At 36.8% G+C, this 23,397-nt stretch overlaps 1 protein-coding gene across 1 annotated transcript in view; it reads right to left on the reverse strand.

Annotated features, from left to right (window-relative positions):
* Positions 1-23,397, reverse strand: part of Stk32a (serine/threonine kinase 32A) — a 120,328-nt gene that overhangs the window by 52,928 nt on the left and 44,003 nt on the right. Inside the window, exon 4 of the mRNA XM_013025528.1 lies at positions 6,085-6,258. Within this exon, the coding sequence (XP_012880982.1) occupies positions 6,085-6,258 (174 nt within the window). The remainder of the gene's footprint in view (positions 1-6,084; positions 6,259-23,397) is intronic.

Below are 23,397 nucleotides of genomic sequence, written 5' to 3' on the forward strand. Positions count from 1 at the left end.
TCCTCAAAAGACTCCACATAGAGCTCCCCTATGACCCAGCAATCCCACTTTTGGGCATTTACCCAAATGATCACAAACAAGGCCACACTAAAACTACCAGCATGACTATGTTTATTGCAGCCTTATTTACCATAGCTAAGATATGGAACCAACCCAGATGCCCCTCAGTAGATGAATGGATCAAGAAAATATGGTATTTATACTCAATGGAATTCTATGCCTCCATCAGAAAGAATGACATTGCCCCATTTGTTAGGAAATGGAAAGACTTGGAAAAAATGATATTAAGTGAAGTAAGCCAGGCTCAAAGAAACATAGGTTATAGTTATTTGCAATAACTAGTATATGTCTGAGTCAAGCAGAAAAGGTCAGATAAGTTGATGTTAGGGAAAAGAACCCTAAGATCTGTATTCAAATGTTTTTTTTCTTTCATGCGATTGTTTCTAACACATTTATAAGATTATTTCTTTCTTGCTTTGTATGTCCCTCCCCCCACGGTATAACCCCTGCTTTCACTGTATTTGATGTTATAATTTGTGGAGGAGAAGGGAAAAACAAATCATTTAAATAGGGATACAGGTCGACCCTTTGCAGCAATGAGATGTTTATGTCGAAAACGAACTTTACAACTTTGGTGGGGGGGGGGAGGAAGGTTGAGTGGGAGGGCAGAGGGAGGATGGGATAGGATGGGAAGGGGAAACAAAGGAGGAGGCTACAATACTTGATAAGAAATGTACTCATTATCTTGCCCATGTAATTGTAACCCCTCTGTACAGTATTTTCACAATAAAAAACAAAGAGAGAAAAAAACCAAAGGAGGGCGTAACAATGCTTGATAGGAAATGTACTCATTACCTTGCTCATGTAACCCTCTGTACAGTATTTTTACAATAAAACACGCATAAAAACGTTTTGTAGTTCTCTCTGTTGTACTCTAATTGCCTAATTAGATTTTATATTATTTTCTATAGGAATTTATCAGTGAGTTATAACTTCTTACAGTGTAGCAATTCTTGGAAGAAAGAAGAACAGTCAGCCATCTATTCAGATGGCATTTTTATCTGAGATGATTTCTATTAACTATCTTAGCCAATCTCAGACAATCTTGGTAGCCTATATTCTTAATTGAGCGTCCTTTAACATCTGACAAAGAATAAATACAAATGCAGTTTTTGCCTGTAAAAATTACTTTGCCTCAAATTATTCATTGGAGAGACTGTAGCAATCAGATCAAATAGTACTATCCTCAAAGGGATTGTAACAACTTTTATATTTTCTTATTTTTAATAGGAAACAATTTCCTCTATAATTTAAAGCCTTAACTCACTGGTTTAAAATGAGCAATAAAGTATAGTAATCTAGAAGCTGACCATAATTTACAACCAGTTTTCAAGCTATGCTCACAGAAAAATATTTCACTTCTTGACTAAAAGAAATTTATTTAATGGTACAAGACAGAATTGGTAATTATTATGCAACTCTGTGTACTTAACAACTATAAAAAGAAGGATTTTGAATTGATGAAAATTAGACAATGATTCTACATATTTATGAAACTACAAAAATGCAAGTTTGTGCAGTAAAATAGAATTACAAAAAAATACAACAAATTCCCCTTTGTGGACTACATGGAGTTTATGGAAGAAACAAGACCTATAGTGCTTTAGGAAAAAAAATACACTAGACATTGTTGGCAGGAAAGCCAGTGGGAGACAATGTTTGAAACCGTCCATTCTATGTTTCCACAGCAAGACAATTATTTTTGCAGATGTAGCTCCTCTTACAAGGACTAGACTCATCTTTCTGCTTTGGCTAATGAAATCCTTTTAAGCTCTCTGAGCTATCATTAAACTGTTTTCTCACCTAAGGCCATCTTGTTTTCTGAATTACTCCAGCCTTCCTCACACAACTTTACATGTGATTCAGGCACTTTCTCTATCTGTTGGTTTAGTATGTACCATCTTTGCCTGAGAGGCTGGTTGAGAATGCCTGAAAGCATGTGGTCATGCCTATCTTGCTCCAACCCCTCCTCAGGGCTTGAAGCAATGCCAAACATCTGCAGGTGCAGAGTAGTTAAAGCTTTGAATCTCCTTAATACGATGTCTCACCTACTTACAAACCATGCATCGTGGGATAACCTGCAACCTGCTTAGGAACTAGAATTTCATAGAGATTTTGAAAAATGGGACACTACCACCAATGACCTCCTGCAGTTGTGAGAATATTAGATGGAATCACTCACAAGTGGTTAGTTCAGTGTCTGGTACTAAGGAAGCCCTCAGGAAATGGCAGCCTCCTGCTCCTGTTCCACACTTACTTTTTGACTGCTTATGGCAAATTTGATTCTTATACTATGTCCAGAAGCAAGACTATTGCTGTGAATCTGAATTTTGTCCCATAATTTACCTTCCGTTTAGTGCAAACAGATTTTTCTCACTTGGGAAATCAACTGTATTTTATGCATGTATGCCTGTATGTATCTGTGTATGCATGCATGTGCTGGTATTTAACTCAGAGCCTTGTGCTCTTGCTTGGCTTTTTTGCTCAAGGCTAATGCTCTGCCACTTGACCCACAGCTCAAGTGAGCAAAATCTTAGCTTCAGCTTTTTTCTGGTTAATTGGGCATAAGATTCTCATTGATTTATCTGCTCAGCTGGTTTCAAAGCACAATCCTCTGATCTCAACCTCCTGAACTTCTAGAATTATAGGTGAGCCACTTTCGATAAATTGGAATTTGGGAGTGCTTTCCCTACAATGTTCTAAGTAAATGATATTTTATCTTCTTAGAGTCAAACAGAGCACTGGTTTGTTAAATTTTGAAAAAATCTGTTTAATTTTATCATTGCTCCTTGAAATGTTTTCATTATGTATTATAAAACACTCTGCTTAATCATCATCATAAATAAGAAATTGTGGCTAAAACTGAGGAGATGTAATAAAAAGAATTATAATACTTGGGTGCCTATATCTCTTCCATGGTGCGCTTCCCACTTTTATACCTAGCCCATGAACCCTAGTTTCAGAATGACATCATTATTTAAATTCCTGATATTGGCCAATACCTTTTATTTTACTATGTACATGTTTTCACAGTCAGTTGACACCATTTCAAAATGATATAACATCAAATTGATGTCAAGTATTTTGAGGGTAGAAAATGTTACTTATCAGTTTTCTGTCATAATTAAAATGTCTATTGGATCTCCTGTCATGAAAATCTTTAACAATGATGCTACATGTCCTCCATTTCTTAATTTATGAGTTTTGACTATCTCTTCCAAATTATTATTAATGCTCTCTTTAGGAGTTTTTGGCTTCAATTGTAAACAGTGTGGACAACCCAGGGTAAAAGCTGTGGTGGGTGGAACTCCTTAGCTAATGTTCCATATTTTCATTTTGTCTTAATTTTTCCCTTTAGTAAGTAATTATGCAAAGTGATTTCATTATTATCATTCCAAATATGCATACAAAATGTACTTTGATCAAATTGACCCCATCTAGATTACTCTTCCCTAACTCATTTATTTTTTCTTCTGCCTTTTTCTTTCTTTCTTTCTTTCTTTCTTTTTTGCCAGTCATGGGGTCTGAACTCTGGGCCTGGGCACTGTCCCTCAGCTCTTCAGCTCAAGGCTAGTGCTCCATCATTTGAGTCACAGCGCCACTTTTGGGTTTTTCTGCTTATGTGGTGCTTAAGCATCGAACTCAGGGCCTCATGCATGCAAGGCAAACGCTATACCACTGAGCCACCTTCCCAGTCCTCCTCTATCTTTTTAAGTTTTAAATTGGTTTAATACATACATATACTTCTAGGTTATTCATCCCTTATTCTCTACTTTGCCCTGCTGTCTTTATTGTTTGTGATTCCAAGCCTCTAAACAGTCATTCACAAGGCTTGACCATATTCATTCCTTCATACTTCTGTCACATACAGGCAACACAATGAGAAGCAAAACAAAAGTGGCCCTGACTTGTGGCATATACAATGAAATTGAGGACACAAATTAAGTAGCTGTGCACTGAAGCTGTCAGAACTCCTCAGGAGTAGCCCAAGATGTTATGACAGCCTATGAAATACAACTCATGGGAGGTAGGGTGGGTACCACAGGCAAGAGCAACACATCTGAATTGTTTTCTAGCCCCAGAAGGATGACACCTCAATTTAACACAGCATTCAGAACATTACTGTGATTGCCACCATTCATCGGCCAGATCAGGAGAAATTTCATCCCAAAAAGCTTCTCTGGAAATAGACAATAATAATGAGGATGTGTCAACTTCAAAAAACAGAATGTTCATCATTGGCTTCTGATGTAAGTGGCAAAAGATGATGGCATAATGAAGCATGAGGGAGAGAACAGAAAAATAATATGTTATTGAGGATCACAAGGGGACATTCTTCTAAACTCCTCTTGGAATAGAATTTTAAGTACCAGGCAAGAATGTTCACAGTATTTTGATTTGTGATGCAAATAAAGCCTAATACAAGAAAGTATACATTCAAATAGAAAAGAATAGTCAGAAGGCATTCGGAGGCCATAATGGCTTTTCATTGCAACTATCTGCAATCTGGTGTCTCTATCGTCAGCAACTTGGGGAACAATGAACATGTGTGCCCATTCTGAAGGGATCCCACAGACTGCAGACATAAGGAACTTCTCATAAGACATTTGAAGAACCAGGTCAATACAGGAGAAAGAGTGCCTGAAAATGGGGTTTCCATTTATTAATAAAACACCAGGTGTATACATTCATTTTCAAGATCCTACAGGATTAATTGATGTGCTTGCCATTTAACTACTGCATGATGAGCATGTTTCCAACACAAACAAACTCTCCAAAGATGGAAAGTTAAATACCATTAATGCAAAAAAAAAAAGTTGGCTGTGTGGTTCTTGGTGCCTGTATAGAGAATCTCCAAGTTATGACATACCTCTTCATCCAGAGCCTCTTTACTAATCCAAATAAATGTCAACTAGTAGTGGCCAAGTAGTTTATCTACCCAAATATCTATTTAATGAGCCATAATTGTGCTTAAAGTCTCAATGAATTCTTCAAAGATTAGAGCTGACAGTGGCATAATTATGTGTGCTGATTTTATTGAATGATATTGCATTGCTGCTTATATTTTGTATGTATAATTAATGTAAACTGACATAACGAAACTGATTTACAGGTCTGAAGAATGTAGGTTTAAATTCTTGCAATATCACTCATTAAGTGTTTGTCTTTGAGCTACAGCTCCGTTATCTGATATATAGGAACACTGTAATGAAATGTAGACTCATTGTTAAGCTTGAGGATGTAGTTAGCTAACATCTGTAAAGTACCTAAGCCCTAATCAATAGTAGCTGTTTTGATGTTAATTAGGATCATAATGTTGGGTAATAATTCAATGTCTACAAACCATGTTTCCTTAACTTTAGTACTGATCTAGCTATATCTGTTCTGAACATTAATGACAGGGGATATTAGAGTTCAAATGAGATCATATGTGTGAAACCACCATTGAAATTACCCATTTCTTTACAATTGCAAGTGGTGGCCTTTTCTCTCTTTTGGACCTAAGGGTTTACAGCTTCCTGAATTGTTGGTGTGTCTTTTTGCTTTAGATGGCTCAAGTACACAATGCATACTGCTTTTGTTGCTTTGAATTGCAGCATGTGCATTAGGAATACATTTGATATAGACAGCATTATAGAAAAATACCACAGAGACTCAAATTTTCTCCCCAAGGAAATTTCTTTCTTTTTTCTTATCCTATATTTTCCTATCCATGTACCTCCCTCATTTCTATCTCAATTACTTCATTTGGTATTTCATTTCCACATGACATCTCTCCCCATCTTTGTCTTGGCCTAGTTATAACAAAGTACCAGTGGTGGTTGATTTATCATTTATGGTGACCTTAAGATCTATGTGCTCTTTTTTTTTTTTTACTATAGTCTGAAAAATGGGAATGATCAGCCTAACTTGGGAGGTTGTAAAATTCAAATGAGCATTAAATGCTATGCTCAACAAGGAAAGGAATGCTCTCCTGTGCATGCAGTTCAAAGCTTAGTTCAAATCTCCTTGGGTTCGGCTGACCTGTGAATGATGCGCTGGCCCTGCAGGTAATCCAGGGCCATGGCCAGCTCACAGATGAACAGCTTCACTGTGTCTTCCTCAAAGCGAACGTTCTGTTGCAAGTGGTAACGCAGGTCCCCACCAAGGAGGAGGTCCACCACCATGAACATGTCTTCTTCATCTTGGAAAGAATACCTGGAACCACATTAATAAAGTCAGTATCCAGTGCATTTACCATTCAGGAGTATGAGACCTCACAGATCAAAACAGTATGCTCTTGAGCTAAGAGCTGAAACTTTGGGAGTAAATGATCTATCACAAGCTATCTGACTTTGAGTATTCAGTTTCCTCATGTGTAAAATGGAAATGTTAGGGTAGCTATTACAGTTGATCCTAATGAGGAAAAAATGGATGTTTATATTTATCGTCTGGCTTAATGTACAATAAACACTCGTTTGTGATGGGCTCGCATTACTATAAAGCCCAAGGAATCAGAAGCTCTCTATTTATTCATTGCTTATTCATATCATAATCATAGTGACAGGAGGCCCATTAAAAATGTTTTGCACCACCTTGAACTATTCTCTAATCCCATATCAAGAATTTTTTAAAAGATGTTAAAAAGGTAATAAAGAAGTAAGTGCTATGGCTCATTCCTATAATCTTAGCTACTCATGAGGTTGAGGCAGGGAAGATCACAGTTCATGAACAGGTGGGGCTAAAAAGTTCATGAAACCCCATCTCAAATAATAGCTGAGTAAGGTGGCATGCATCTGTTAGCCATCCTAGGTATTAAGAGAGTCATAAATAGGAGGATCATGGTCTAGTCTGGCCGGAGCAAAAAAGTGAGACCCTATCTTAAAAATAACCAAAGCAAGAGGGCGTAAAGAGGTGGCTCTACATCAGTGTCTGCTTAGCAAATGTGAATCCCTGAGTTCAAACCCAAAACCAAAGTAACCAGTACAAAGAAATATTCTCTCAGTCTTGGAATAATAAGGTAGGAAAGTATTTCACCAAAGATAAAGCCTGAGCTAAAATTCAGAGGATGGTGATAACAGTAACTGAAAAACAAAAGTTCCTATTTGATATTAGATATTTGGTATCTGATATTGCTGGTGAAGCACTCTTCAACGTGTCCCAGGGGGCCTCCCAAAGTCACCCCCATTCTCACACAAGGACGTGGAAGCACAATGAAATCTAAGTGACGTGCACGAGGCCAAATCCTAACAAATGGCATGGAGCCAAAACATTCTCCGGTACAAAAATGCAATTTAAAAGAGAAACATAGTATATATATATATATATATATATATATATATATAGTATATATATACTATATATAGGTTATATATACTATATATAGGTTATATATACTATATATACTTTTATATATAGTATATATATAGTATATATATATATATATACATGCACAGATGTAGGAGGCAATCTTGTTGGGAGAGAAACATTTGGATTGACTGGACTAGCAGATTGATAGAGAAGCTTGAGTCTAGGGGAAAGGCACTTATTCAAAAATCTGCAGACACTGGGGAGTCACAGGTGGGTTTGAGGCAGGCTCTGTGATCAGATATGGCTTTCCCACTCAAGGAGCATGCAGTTGAGGGATTGGAAGAGGCAATGGAACACAAAGAGCACATTTGGACTCTGGTCTGTGCTGAGTCTCCATGAAATACATTTTCCTACGGTGGAGATTTGGTTTTGATTTGCTCAAATCACAGACATGATTTTTAGTCATAATAAAGTTCTCTGTATCAACACTGCTTGACGACTCTTTTTAATGTAATGTCACCGAAATGGCATTTGGAAGTTTATTTGCATTAAAGAACTAAGTGCCTGAAAGCAGTACCCAGGGATGCATATTAAGTCTCAATGCTAAAATCCCCGCTTAGGAAATGACTGTAGATCAGTGATGGAACAGCCGTGCTCCGTACATTTTCTTCCTTGTAATTATCGCTGTACTAAAGAAGAAGGAAGGGACTTAGAATCAAAACCAAGAGCAGGAAATTCAATGAAGCATTCATCAGGGGAGGTTGTAAAATAATGAAGACTAATGGTCCCTAATAGTCACTGGTTCAATAAACACAATTTTGTTTATCACTGAGGACTGATTCACACAGAAGATGTCAGAAATTAAGTTCTTGGGGGAATTTAGAGAGAAATTCAGGAAGAGCCTTGTAAAATTTCTGATCCCTATACTTCACATTGTCTTTCAGGAAATAATGGGTGGGTCACCTCTGCTATTGGCTTAATGGGCACCTGGAAAGTTTCTGAGTCTCAGCACTTCGGTTCTCAGTCCTTCCAATTGCACCAGTATAAATTATTAATTATATAGTTTACCAGTATTTTGAGAAAAAAAAAACATGTAACCATGCCTGGGACCTCCCAGCTAATGTAGCAGAAAGCAGGCTTGCTCATGGAATGTGAGCAAGGCCTTTTGGGATGAGTTGGAATGATGAGGATTAAGGCTGAGTAAAACGTTTCACTCAGCCTTGGTTAGCATGGGGAAAAGACCCATTTTACTATCTGTTCTTAACTGTCTGAAACTCCAGGCATAGGTCAGAAATCTGGTGACAGACTGGAGGATTCTTCACCCATTATTACACTAAGTTCTTTAGGGTATGTGTATATGTGTATGGGGGCAAGAGTACTGGTACTGGGCCACTCGGGCTTGAGCTCAGGGCCTATGCACTGTCTCACTCAAAACTGGCACTCCACTACTTGAGCAACAGCTCGATTTCTGACTGTATAGTAGTTAATTGGAGTTAAGAGTCTCAAGATTTTCCTACCCAGGCTGGCTTCAAACTGCAGTCCTCCGATTTCAGCCTCCAGAGGACTTGAAATTAGAAATGTGAGCTACCAGCACCTGCCTTGCATTAATTCAAGCCAAAGAAAGTGGTTGCATTAAAGTCAGCCTGAATGAGGCAAAAGAATCAAGATGTCTGCTTTACCAGGATAACATGCTCATACAGGCAGGAAATTTATTAATCAAAGAGAGAAGAGACCAAGGCATGAAGCAACATGCTTCCCTTAGCTAGTATAAATAAAAATCAGAAAGCAAGTTTACCCCTTAAAAATCATCTTTCTTATTCAGCACATGCACATGAATCCCTTTCTCTCAAATTCTTAACTCATAGAGGGAGAGAATATGAATATTTTGTTTTCCAGGATTCATGTATAATAAAAAGTAAGTGGGCAGGTCGGGAGGGGAAAAACTGGGAGAAAAAAAAAACTGTTCAAAAAGAAATGTACTCATTACCTGACTTACATAACTGAAACCCATCTCTGCATCACCTTTACAATAAAATTTAAATTAAAGTAGGCATGATACAATTTGGTAATAAACCTGAACATATCATATCATAATCTGATTTTAAGGCCTCAGCAATTTATTGCAATTTATTACAGAAGTACTACTTCTGTACTTTTTCTTAGCATGTCATACTATGGTTTATTTATTTCTCAGTTGACAGCTCTCAAATGAATAGGTCAGGTCCCAGTGCTTGTGAAATTTATTTCAAAAGGTGCTCAAGTAAGAAAGGAGATGACTAACAAAAACCACCAGCCTGATCCTCTCCCTAGCACCTTTTTGTTTTGTTTTGTTTTTTTCTGGTCGTGGGTCCTGAACTCTGGTCCTGGGTGCTGTCCCTCAGCTCTTCAGCTCAAGGCTAGCACTCTACCACTTGAGCCTCAGTCCCACTTCCGGCTTTTTCTGCTTATGTGCTGAGGAATCGAACCCAGGGCCTCATGCATGCAAGGCAAGCACTCTACCACTGAGCCACCTTCTCAGACCCTCCCTAATACCTTTGACCCAGGTAAATACAACAGCAAATTCACCTCCCCCCCACCCCTCCCACCATACCTCCCTACCTCTCCCTAGCTCTCTCATCTTGGAACTCTCCAGTGCATTGTCCACATTTCAGTTTTTTTTTTAAAGGTGAATTTGATCATATTATCCAGCCTCCAAAAGCTATCTATCTCCTTTCCAGGGTTTGTTTATAGGAGCCTGTTTGTTCTATCCCTATTTATCTTCCCAGCTTTACCTTTGAAAAGTTTTCCTTCCATGCCTAATTAATTGTTTAATCCATCTGCAGCCTTATAAGCCAGGTGATACACTCTGTGTCTCTGTGTAGTGATTCCATGCTATTAATCTTTCAAGTCTCAGCTCAAGTGTTACTTCTTACAGAAGACTTTTCTAACACTCTATATCAAGTAGGATCCCTCTGCTTTATGCAGAGTCATTATCTTATTCACTGAACTTATCCTAATGTGCAAGCATCTTTCTGGATGCTTTCACATTAACTACTTATTACTACCCCACCTTTGAGGTTCATACCTGTTTTTTTTTCTTTTCTTACTATTCATGCCTCAATACACAACTTTGGAGTACCTGCAATATTGATATCAGCACATTATCAGAAATGTAGATTCTATGAATACTTACAGAAAAGCCTAACAAATTGGTAAAAATCAAAATAAAAGCCTGGCAAGAAGCAAGGTTAAAATACAAACTTCAGGTGGGTCTAATATAAACTTCCCAGGTTCTTCTACAAAGCAACTTGGGTATCATACAAGGCCAAAGAATCATTTATATATACATGTGAAGCTGTTCCATGCAAGCCAACCTGAGATAAACCAACTCCAAGAAAAAGATCAAAAACATACTCTCTTGCCCAGTGGTCTTCAAACTGTGGTACTAGCTCATGATTGGGTGGTAAAGTTGTTTGTTTTTACAGTCCTGGGCTTGAATTCAGGACCTGGGAGCTTTCCTTGAACTTTTTCAGCTCAAGGCTAGTGCTCTACCATTTGAGCCACAGATCCATTTCCAACTTAGGTGATTAGTTAGAGATGAGTCTCATCAATTTTCCTGCCCTGGCTGGCTTCAAACTGAGATCTTTAGATCGCAGCCTTCAAAGTAGCTAGGATTACAGGTGTGAGGCACAGGTGTTCATATGTTAAATTAGTTTTTAAGAGAACTGAAATATAGTGAATAACATAAGCTAAGTACTGTTAGCACAAAAGACTAAAGATTATGCATTTTTTGTTTGGATAAATATTGTGTGTCTCTTTAAGACTATCTACTGGGTTGTGACAGAGAAGATATCTTTTCACTAATGATTGCAAGAAAAAGCCTGAAAATCATCACAAGGACTTTACTTCATATTGCTACTTCATACTGTACCTGATCAAGAGTAATTTCTAACAGCCCCACCAACCAGGCAGAGAAAATATATAATTAACTCTAAATGGTCTTAATATTTTAAGAAAAAGATTGGTTGATTCATTAATGTCATCAATTATAAAACACACTCTGGGAAAATATAAGTGGAAAATACATAGATTTCAGACAGACCTGAGTTAAAACGATAGCTCATATTGTATATGTTAATCTATAACAAATCTCTTTACAAAACTAACAGACAGGTAATTGGTATAGCAGGAATAATTTATTCACCATGTAGCACAGCTATAAGGTTTACAACAGGCCAGCATCAGATATGGTGCATCATGATGAAGAACTTGGCCTTGGAGAAAATCTGCCTATGTTCAAGACCTAGCTGAGTTTCTGATATTCTTTATAATTGGAGCAAGTTATATAAGCACTTAGTGTCTTCAAGTACAATAGCACATACCTAATAGGATTGTTGGGAAAGTGAGAATTATACACATAAAATGCTTAAAATAGTGCCTGAAATAGCAAGTAACAAATATTAGTTACTATTTTAATGACCTTCTTCTTCCATTCATATAGTTATTGTAATTGTTTAATCAGAATGGTTTACATCAATTAAGCTCTTGCTATGTGTCAGACAACATGCTGGGTATTTTATGCACATTATTTCATTTGATTAGGACCACAAACTTATAATGTGACTAATAATATTATGGCTATTTTTTGCTAATCACAAGATTCCCCCAAAATATTAGCAACTCAAATACTTCAATAAACAAAAAAACATTAAACACCACAACTGAGGAGGATTAATATACTATAATATACTGCATACTTGTATGTATGTGTGTGTGTGTGTGTGTGTGTGTGTGTGTGTGTGCTGGTTCTGGGACTTGAAGTTATGAAGTTAGAGCCTGGGCTCTGTTCCTGAGTTTTTTGCTCAAGGCTAGGACTCTACAACTTGAGACATAGCTCCACTTTTAGCTCTTTGGTGGTTGACTGAAGACAAGAGTCTCACAGATTTTATTTTCTTTATTTTAAATATATATATGTATATATATATTAAAGATACTGTTCAGAGGGGTTACAGTTACATGAGCAAGGCAATGAGTCCATTTCCTATGGGGCATTGTTACCCCCTCCTTTGTTTTTCCCCTACCAACCATTTCCTCCCCACCTCTCCACCCCACAAAGTTGTAAAGTTCATTTTCAATATAGTGTATTGGACATCTCGTTGTTACAATGGATCCTTTATCCTTATTTCAGCATTTTTGTTATTCCCTTCCCCTTGCCAAAAATGTTTATATAAGATGCAGGACACCAGAATCAAATACATTGAAAACGGGTTGTACCATGGGAGAAGAACATACAAAGAAACAAAAAAAAATCACCTACTACATTATAAGTACATTAAAAAGAACAACAAGAAAAAAAAGTCTCTTGTGTCCTTATCTTGGGGGTTCATTTCACTTAGCATCATCTTATATGGTCATACCTCTTCTGCTTGTCCTAGACATTTACTAGTTATTGCAGATAAGGGAAACCTGGCTTACTTCACTTAATATAATGTTTTTCCAAGTCTTTCCATTTCCTAACAAATGAGGTGGTATCATTCTTTCTGATGGAGGCATAGAATTAATATATATATGCATATATATGGATATATATATATCCATATATATATATGGATATATATATATATATATATACATTTTCTTGATCCAGTCATCTAAGGAGGGGCATCCGGGTTGGTTACATATCTTACCTATGGTGAATAATGCTACAATAAACATAGTTGTAGCTTTAGGATGGCTTGTTTGTGAGCATTTAGGTAAATGCCTAAAAGTGGGATTGCTGGGTCATAGGGGAGCTCTACTGGAGTCTTTTGAGGAACCTCCATACTGCTTTCCAAGGTGGTTGAACAAGTTTACACTCCCACTAACAATGCAGCAGGGTTCCCTTTTGTCCACATCCCCTCCAGTATCTGTTGCTATTAGAGTTCTTGATTATAGCCATTCTAACTGGGGTGAGGTGGAATCTCAATGTTGTCTTGATTTGCATTTCTTTTATGGCTAGCGAGGTTGAGCACTTCTTCATGTGTCTATTGACCATTCTTATTTCCTCTTCAGAGAAGTCTCTCTTTAAGTCTTTAGCCCACTTGTTTATCATGTGGTTGTTTCTTTGAGGATTTGTTATTGGGGGTTTTAATCTTTTGAGTTCCAGGTATATTTTAGATATGAGACCCTTGTCTGTTGTATGGCTAGTGAAGATCTCCCAATCTGTGGGCTTTTGATCTTGCTTTCTATGTCCTTTGCTATGCAGAAACTGCAGTTTCATGAAATCCTATTTGTCTAACCTTTCTTTGATTGGATGTGTTTCTGGGTCTTTACTAAGAAAATTTCAGCCTGTGCCAAGGAGCTCTAGAGTTTCTCCTATTGCTTCCTGTAATGTTTTCAGGTTGTCTGCTTTGACTTTGAGGTCTTTGATCCATTTGGAGTTGATTCTGGTGCAGGGTGATATATTAGCATGTAGCTTTAGTTTTCTACAGGTGTTTAACCAATTTTGCCAGCACCATTTACTGAAGAGGTTGTCTCTCCTCCATTCTATTTTTTTAGCTCCCTTATTAAAGATCAGATGGCTATAGGTCTGTGAGTTCATTTCTGGATTTTCAATTCTATTCCATTGGTCCTGAGGTCTGTTCTTGTGCCAATACCAAGCTGTTTTACTATGGCTTTGTAGTAGTTCTTTCTGCTAAGGATTTTTGCTATTTGGGGTGTTTTATTTTTCCATATGAATATTTGTATTGCTCTATTTCATTGAAGAATGAGGTTGGGATATTGATAGATATCACATTGAATTTGTAGATAGCCTTTGGCAGTATTGCCATTTTCACGATGTTGATCCTCCCAATCCAGGAGCATGGAAGGTTTTCCCACTTCCTCAATTCTGCTTTAATTTTCTTTTTCAGGTTTTTAAAGTTTTCATCATAGAGTCCTTCACTTCTTTAGTTAAGCTAACTCCTAGGTATTTTATTTTTGAGGGGACTATTACAAAAAGAGTTGCTTTCCTGATTTCAGCCATGCTCTTCTCATTATTAGCATACAGAAAAGCCATTGATTTTTGAGGGTTAATTTTATACCCTGCTATTTTCTGCCAAAATTTCAGATCAGCTCGAGTAACTTGGGAATGGAGTCCATGGGGGTTCTTTAATACAAGATCATGTCATCTGCAAAGAGAGAGAGTTTTATTTCATCTTTCCCTATTTGGATCCCCTTTATGTTTGCATCTTGTCTTATTGCTGTAGCTAAGCATTTTAATACTAAATTGAAGAGAAGTGGAGAGAGTAGAGTCTCACAGATTTTCTCGCTTAGGCTAGCTTTAAACTGATTCTCAGATCTCAGCTTCCTGAGTAGCTAGGGTTACAAGCATGAGCCACCAGCTCCCAGCTCTATAGATCATTTTAATAAAGAGCAAAATACATAATTATATGGATGGAGACAGAAAAGTATCTGAATAAAAACAATACTATCTCATGACAAGAACTCTTTTTAACAAATTCAGAATGGAAGTGACATTCCTCAACACTTGCAATAAATCCCAGGGGGAAGGACAATGCCTCCTCTCCAACACCTGCTCTAGCTTCTTATCCAGTCTAGAGGTTCTGTCTAGTGCAAGAAAATAAAGGAAATATTCACCTTGTATAGGAAGAAATCGTGTTTCTTCTGTGAAGAAGTAATTCTTCAATTACACAAAATAGGATTTTGCAGATAGAAAATTATAAAGGACCCAAAAAACAACTATTTGAACTTATAAATGCGTATAATAGAGTTGCAGAATTCAAGATTAAGATCCAAAAATCAATCATGAACAATAAAAAAAGAATGTAAAAATATAACTACAGTGGCAACACTGAAAAATAAAAAAGTAATTAAGCTAAATTTAACAGAAAACTGCCAAATTGTACATTGACAGTTAGAAAAATTTGCTTAGGTAAATTAAGTAACTTTAAAAAATGAAGTAAATGAAAACCAGTATTTTCAGATTGGAAGATTCAATATTGTTAATATAACAATTCCTCTCAAATTGAGCAATGAATCAATGGAACATATCACCATGAGAATATCAGCAGGCTTTTATTATTTTGCCCCAGTGCTCTACCACATGAGCCATTAGCTCTACTTTGGGCCTTTTGAGAGTTAATTGGAGAGAAGAGTCTCATGGCCTTTCCTGCCCAGGTTGGCTTTGAACTGAGATCTCAGATTTTAGTCTCCTAAGTACCTAGGATTATAGGTATAAGTCACCAGCACCTGGCTCAACAACCACCCCCCCCCCAAAAAAAAATGAAGAAGAATCAAAAGTGGAGAACTTCCACTCAATTTCTGAACACATTAACATTATTAAGATAGTGTGGCATTAACAAAAACACAGACATATAACTAAATGGGCATAATTAAGGGCCTAAAAATAAAGCTTCACATTTACAGAACGCTGTTGATAAAGAGGCTAGGACAGTTTAACAAATGGCACTAAGACAATTAGATATTCACTGTGCAATGATACATTTAAATCCCTGCACATACACAATAGAATAATACAATGAATCATAGATTTAGGTGCAAGTTTTCAAAAAGAAAATTTTAGAATAAAACAGGGTAAAAACCCTGAGCCCTTGGATCATGCCAAAAAAGAAAAGGCAGTTTAAAAAGACACTGCATAGGAGAAAGAAGATACTATATTAGAGAGAAGCTAAACTGTTGTTCAAGAATCACCATAGGAAATAATAAAGCCAAGACTGTCAAAACTGGCACTTAACACACATGCTTTCCATACAAGGATCAATAAAGTCATCAGAGAAACAGCACCCAAAGTTTAGAACAAAATCCTACCAGGGAAAAGGATGATTATTTAAGTGCCTTACAATTCAGTTCCCCAAATTCAATTTGCTGCCTCCTGAGTGGTCTCATTGGTGGACAGTTCTGATTTTCAGCTAGGGATCTCCACAGAAGAGTTTTTCAGAACCAGCTTTGTTCTGGGTGCTAAAACTATTGAATGGTGACACTGTGATGTTCAGGCTCTGAGCAGAGAGTGCTCACAGCAGGCTTTTCACAGCTTAGGAAAAGCATTCTCCCTGACCAGGAGAGGTCCCTGTGGGCTACACAAGAAGGAAGCTCTATGACTTGTTGGTTGAGCATAATTTGAAATTTTAAGACCTTGCTTTTTGAGCAATAGCCCTTCATATTTCTCTTCCTGTGACTTAGCAATAAGTATTGAAGAGTATGTAATGTGAAATTCATTTTAAAGTATTATTTCACCCAACTAGTTCATCATGACAACAGGAAAACCCCAAGGTTTGCAGGCGTCAAATCCCAACCATCTAGAAGGGGTGATTCGGATCAAGATTCATTGCCCTCAAAAACAAGTCGTTTAAGGATACAGGTGGACCTTTTGCAACAATGAGAAGTACAAGGTCATGTCGAAAACGAGCTTTACAACATTGGTGGGGGGGGAGGAGGATTGGGTGGGGGGGAAGGGGGGAGGTAGGGAAGGGATGTGAAGGGTAAACAAAGGAGGAGGCTGCAATGCTTGATAAGAAAAGTATGCATTATCCTGCCCATGTAATTGTAACCCCTCTGTACAGTATGTTCACAAAAAAATTAAATTAAATTAAAAAATAAAAAAAAGATTCATTGCCCTCATATTCTTATTTGTTCAATTGAAACCCTTTGTACAAGTAGTTAAAAATTTTTTTTTAATTCTTACTATCTATACAAACAATATCTAGTTGTTTTGTTTAAATTGGATCATCACATGTCACAAGAAAAAGCATAAGTAAAATTAATAGCTTTGATAACACCACAACCTAGTGGAAGTCACAATCTAAATTATGGGAAGGCAATTCAGTCTCAGTAAATGTGTGTTATGACTTCTTCTCATTAATGTGCTTGAATGAGAACATTTTCACCACAGCTTGGTGTAAAAAAGGAGTTATCCCATATGCTTTGGAATGAGGTGTAATTTGGTGAAACTTCCTTTGCAAACAATATAAGAATATCTCTAAACACACACACACACACACACACACACACACACACACACACACACACACACACACACACGGTTGTTGACCCTGTAATTTCATTGCAAGGAACTTCCACTATGGATATGTTTTCAAAGTATTCCAGGGGCTGGGATGTAGCTTAGTGGCAGAGCCCTTGCCTAGCAAGTGCAACGTCCTGGGTTCTACCAAAAAAGAAAGACAAAAAAAATTCCAGAATATTCTTATAAGTATTGTCATTACATCAGTCTTTAAAACAAAAAAAACCCAATTCCCATGCCTATCAATAGTGGAGCATGCAAGTAAGTTCCAGTAAACGAATGCTGCATTTTGTGTATCAATTTTTTAAATAGTTTACATTTTAATATGAAAAGATTTCTAAGACATTATATTATGAACACAAAAAGAAAAATATTGATTTCATATTCATGGTATCATAAGCAGATGTTTAATGTACATAAAGATGATATATTTTGATGTTATATAACACGATCACAGAAGGAAAATAAATTTCACACATATTCTGGTATATGCAGAAAACTCAGCTGTCTAAGTGAAAAGTTATAAGTCATTCTATGTTATTTTTATGCCTAATAAGCCAAATAAATATAAGAACACGATTTATTTCTCTTCATAACCAATAAACATTGCTTCACTGGGAAAAGAGCAAGCAAGGATGAATCGGGTTCCAACTTGAGTAAGCCATGTAAGTTAATGGCTTTCATTAAATACTCAAATGTTCACATTTTTCTGATGGATGTACTAATGACTTTTTCTTTTAAAACCATATATAGAATTTTTATATTCTATTAATGCATTCAATCAGGGCATTCTTTTTTTTCTTTGACTAACACTTGAATTTAGAGTTACAGTGCCTTTTCTCTCAAGGCTGATATTTGACTACTTGAGCCACAGCTCTACTTTTAGTTTTTTTGATGCTTAATTGGACCTGAGAGTCTCACAAACTTTTCTGCCAGAGCTAGCTGCAAACCATGATCCTCATATCTCAGCTTTCTGAGCATCTAGGGCTATAGGTGTCAGCCGCCAGCACCTGGTTTAAGGTATCTTTTAAGTGTTGCTTTCCTGACCAACTCTTATTTTATCATTCAGAGTGAGTTTTTGATGATGAGCTCAAATCATTTTCCCTGAAGCATTTCTACAAAGTGAAGGTCTGTAAATTGCATTTATGCCACATCTCTCCATATTTTATGCCAGTTGGTGGCTGGGTCTAAAGACTTGTTCAAATTCAAATCAGATTTTTTGGCAAGATTATGTTATAGATAATAGTATGCATTTTGATACAAATAAATCTGTCTGCAGTTTTGTGAGCCACTAATTATCACTGCCTGAACCAAAGATTCCTGGGGACCAGTAATGTTTGAATTCTTATGTCTTAGCTGAAATTTAAACTTGATTTCATTGATTGTATGTAGTTACTTTGATAATTCATATAAGAAAGCTAATATCTTCCCTTTATTTACCACTTTTCAAAATAACCTGTGAATTTTCAGAAATCTTCCAAGCAATCAATATAGTTTGTAAATCATATGATATGTTATGATGTTCGTTATAGATTTTTAGTAGCTATAGGCACAATGCATATGAGAATACACAATGAAGTTGAAGATAAACACACCAGAGTTCCACAATGGTACTTCTTAGTTATACTCACAATTACAGACTTACTTAATCTCAGCAGTAACTCTTCTCTCTCACTGAAAATCCTACTTCCCAATGAGATCAAGATAGATGCTCTACCCAGCATTCCAATGTTACCTCTTTACTATTATTGAAAATTGTTTACAATATTTTTGCTGTTAATGCCATTAAGATTTTGTTTTACTAATAAAATACAGTAAAGTTACCATTAAAAGTAAGTTGGAGCAGTTTTTTTCTAGTAGCAAATAGTTCACTTCTGGATAAATGCTTCACATGTATTGCAGAGTAATCGAAGCAACAGCTCCCTGTTGGGAGGGCTTACCACTCTCCACTAGTAGGTTTGATTTACATTTTTCCAATATATAACAATATGGAACATTTGTTCTTATGTCTTTGGGCATTTATTTCTCTCCATTTCTGGGATTATTCCATCCATAAATATTTAGACCCAGCATCAAATTTTAAGCAGGTTCATTTCTCTTTTCCTTGTTAGAGTCACAGGAGGCTTTCTAGACATCAGTCTTGATAAATATTTCCTATTCCTTTCCAGAGTATCTTCTCAGTTCTTGACATGGCTTTAAAATGAATCATTTTTCCTTTTTATGGGGTCCAATGTATGTCTTTTTTTTTTTTAGCACTCATCATTATAATGTTAGACCTAAGAAGTAACTGTGAAATGTACTATAATTTTCTTCTAATAGCGCTGTGGTATATCTCACATTTATGTGTATTACCTACTTTGATTTAATTATTGTATATGGTATAAGATAGTGGTCTGACTTCATTTTTTTTGTTCCTAGAAAACACAAGTGTTATCACTGTATTTGATTTTTAGTACTCTGGGTATTGTTTATATGGTTATCTGAATTAGGGAAGGGAGGAGGAACAAAACAATGGTGAGACAAAGGACTAAGGGGCAACCAACGCAACAACGATTCTCACAGACAATATGTTGGAAATGAGCTGTACAAGTTAGGGAGGATGGGGGAGGGAAAGAGAGAGAAAAATGAGGTGGGGGTAAGAAGTTCGACAAGAAATGTGCTTACTACCTTATGTATGCAACTGTAATCCCTCCGTATATCACCTTGACAATAAAATTAGAATAAAAGAAAAAGAAAACACAAGTGTTCCTCCAACACTTGTTGAAAATATATTTTCATCATGGAATTACATTGTACTTTGGATAAAGACCATTAAACAATGAAAGTGAGGATTTATTTTTAGATTCTCAGTTCTCTTCTATGTCTATTTTTGTACTAGCACTGCCCTATCTTGATTTTTTGAAAGTGGGAAATCTGAACTCTGCAACTTTGTTCTTCCTTTTGCACAATCTCTTGCTTTTGTTCAGATAGTCTTGGAACTGAGATCCTCCTATCTCTGTCTCTGGAATAGCAGGATTACCACCACACCCAGCTCATTTTTAAGCTAGCACTTGCTGTTTACATAGGCTGCCCTCAAACTGCCATCCTCCTATTTCTACTTCTAGAGTGGTAACTGAGCCCTGGGATCCTTTGAACATCATTTATGACTTTCCCAAGAAAGAACAGCTAGCATATTAATAAGCTCTTGCTTGCTCTCTCTCTTCTACTCCTTCATTCATTTCATGCTGCAATTATTTTCTTTTGTTCAACAATACATATTAAGATATTTGTCATTCTTTTTTACAGCTGTGCAGTGCTGTAGGGTTTTTTTCTTTTTTTTTTTCTTCAACAGATTTTTTTTTTATTGTGAAAATACCGTACAGAGGGGTTACAATTACATGGGCAAGATAACGAGTACATTTCTTTTTTTGGGGGGTGGGTGGGTCTAGTCATGGGGCCTGAACTCTGGGCCTGGGCACTGTTCCTCAGCTCTTCAGCTCAAGGTTAGTGCTCTACCACTTGAGCCACAGCGCTACTTCCAGCTTTTTTCTTATGTGGTGCTGAAGAATCGAACTCAGGGCCTCAGGCATGCAAGGCAAGCACTCTGCCACAGAGCCACCTTCCCAGCTACGAATACATTTCTTTTTTTTTTTGTATAGTTTGTCTTGTATATAAGATTTTTTTAATTTAATCTTGTTTTATTTGTGAACATACTGTACAGAGGGGTTACAATTGCATGGGCAGGATAATGCGTACATTTCTTACCAAGCATTGCATCCTCCTCCTTTGTTTACCCTTCACATCCCTTCCCAGCCTCCCCTCTCCCTCCAATCCCAATCTTTCTCCTTCCCCCCCCCCCCCCCCGACGTTGTAAAGCTCGTTTTGGACATGACAACTTGTACTTCTCATTGTTGCAACAGGTCCACCTGTATCCTTAAACAACTGGTTTTTCCCCATCTCCTCCTCAAGTTATACTGACATCAAATATAGTGAAAGCAGGGGTTATACTGTGGGGTAGGGACATACAAAGCAACAAAGAGATAATCTTATAAATGCGTTAGAAACACATGCATGAAAGAAAAAACATTAAAATACATATCTAAGGGTTCATTTTCCTGACATCACATTACTTATTGCTGATGTACTCAATTCATTCACAGAAGTACATGCAGGCTATTCCTATACTTTTGCTTTTGTAGATATAAATAATGCAATGGTGGAAACTACATGCATATGTCTTCTATATTCTGGCTAGTCTAACTCGTTCATTTATTCCTTATAGTGGGCTTGCTAAGATAAGGATTCAAGAAAACAGAAAGAAAATGCATATAATGTATGTAATTTTTGCTATTTACTCCCAGTTTACTTCCTTAAGTCATGTTATTGTAAAATGCCACAATCATATGAGATAGCGCCATTTTTGTCACGTGTGCAATTCAGAACATGCTGTGGAATTTATTTATTTATTTTTTTGGTCCGGTCGCGGGGCCTGAACTCTGGGCCTGACATGCTGTGGAGTTTAAAGAGGGAAAAACTTCAGATAAAGTAGAACAAAAAGATGTGAAACTTATAAGCCACTTATTTCTTTTTGTCTCTCATTCTTTACAAAGTTCTCTATGGGAAAATCATTGCACCTTAAATGCCTTCATCTACACATATATAAAGGACCAACTGCCCACTCTTGTGTATCTTGTGTTTATTCAGATCAAACACTAATGTAACGAAAGTTAATAAACATGGATAACTCATAATTTAGGTAGCTCTTTTAGGCAGTGGATACAATGATGTAGAAACTACCTTATGATTACATGTTATCATGTAGCAAGTCTTCATTAAAACTTCCTTTTTAGTCTGAAGACGTATATCTCTAAGTCTTGGAGACATAAAGACTGGGTCTGAATTTCTCCTCCACTTCAATCTTTCTGTGCTTCCCCTAGCTAAATATAAATTAGACATTACCACCTGTGTTTTCCTGAGGAATTTCCCAAGTATAGAACATTTCTTATATATAGAATACCTGGGAATACACGTTGCCCTGCAATATAGTCTGTTGTGTCTATTAATACAATTTCTGATCTGAATTCCTCAGTTGACAGGATAATGTATGTATGCGGTGCCTTGCTCATCTATGTATCAATAAGGAACCCTTGCTTGGTCACTTACCATTTTACAAATATTTACATCCTTGTGCAAGGTTTAGAGGCTAAAGGACTAAACGAAAGGGCATAGTTTTCCTTGGTCATCTATAAAAGATAAATGAAGACTTACACAATTACATACAACAGTGAAGCCTACACTGTTTCAACCAAGTATAACCAAAAATAAATAAATAAAAGAAATTTTCAAGCCCCAAACTTTCCATTTTTACTTTCACACTTCCTATTGCACAGCTAGCTCAGTCCATACAGAACAGCTCTGTGTCAGTTCTGTGTCGCCATTTCTCTTTGAATCATTCTGTGATTGGCTGAGTGACTCGTTGCTCTTGATTTTGTACAAATCTGTCTCCCCCCAACCGCCCCCCCTCAAAATGGTGTCTCGAGAGCAAGATAAAAGTGACTTGCTTATTTAATGTTATACAGTGAAACTTGGAGATGGGTTGAAAGATCGCATGTCTTTAGTTGAAGTTGGATAGTCTTACAGAGAAAATGAATCAAGTGTCTGTAAGTGCTGAACTCTATCTCCTGAACATGTGCAGGTTGTCCACTATGGCTATCTTCTTGGAATTATATATGCATGGGTAATTGAGTAGATGGGTCTAACTTCAGATGTCTAGGTGGTTATAAACTTTGATAGAAGTGGTAAAAGAAACGTATGTGATTATGACAGAGGTTGACAGAAAGACCTAACTTTGACTGTAGAAATTGTGATCATGAAAACCTCCTAGACAGTAATAAATAGTATGTAAATACTGTGATTCAAGCCATCAACGATGGCCTCAGGTGAAATGTACAAAAATGCATAGCTGCTTATCATTTTCCTTATGTTCTGATGTCATAGATGCTATTTCTGAAGCTCTAGCCTTTCTCTGGAGGCAGCTTTGAGGGAGTATTTTGTGATAGTTCTAGAGATGC

This window comes from Dipodomys ordii, unplaced genomic scaffold (genome assembly GCF_000151885.1).
Source record: "Dipodomys ordii isolate 6190 unplaced genomic scaffold, Dord_2.0 Scaffold85, whole genome shotgun sequence".
Taxonomy (NCBI): Eukaryota; Metazoa; Chordata; class Mammalia; order Rodentia; family Heteromyidae; genus Dipodomys; species Dipodomys ordii.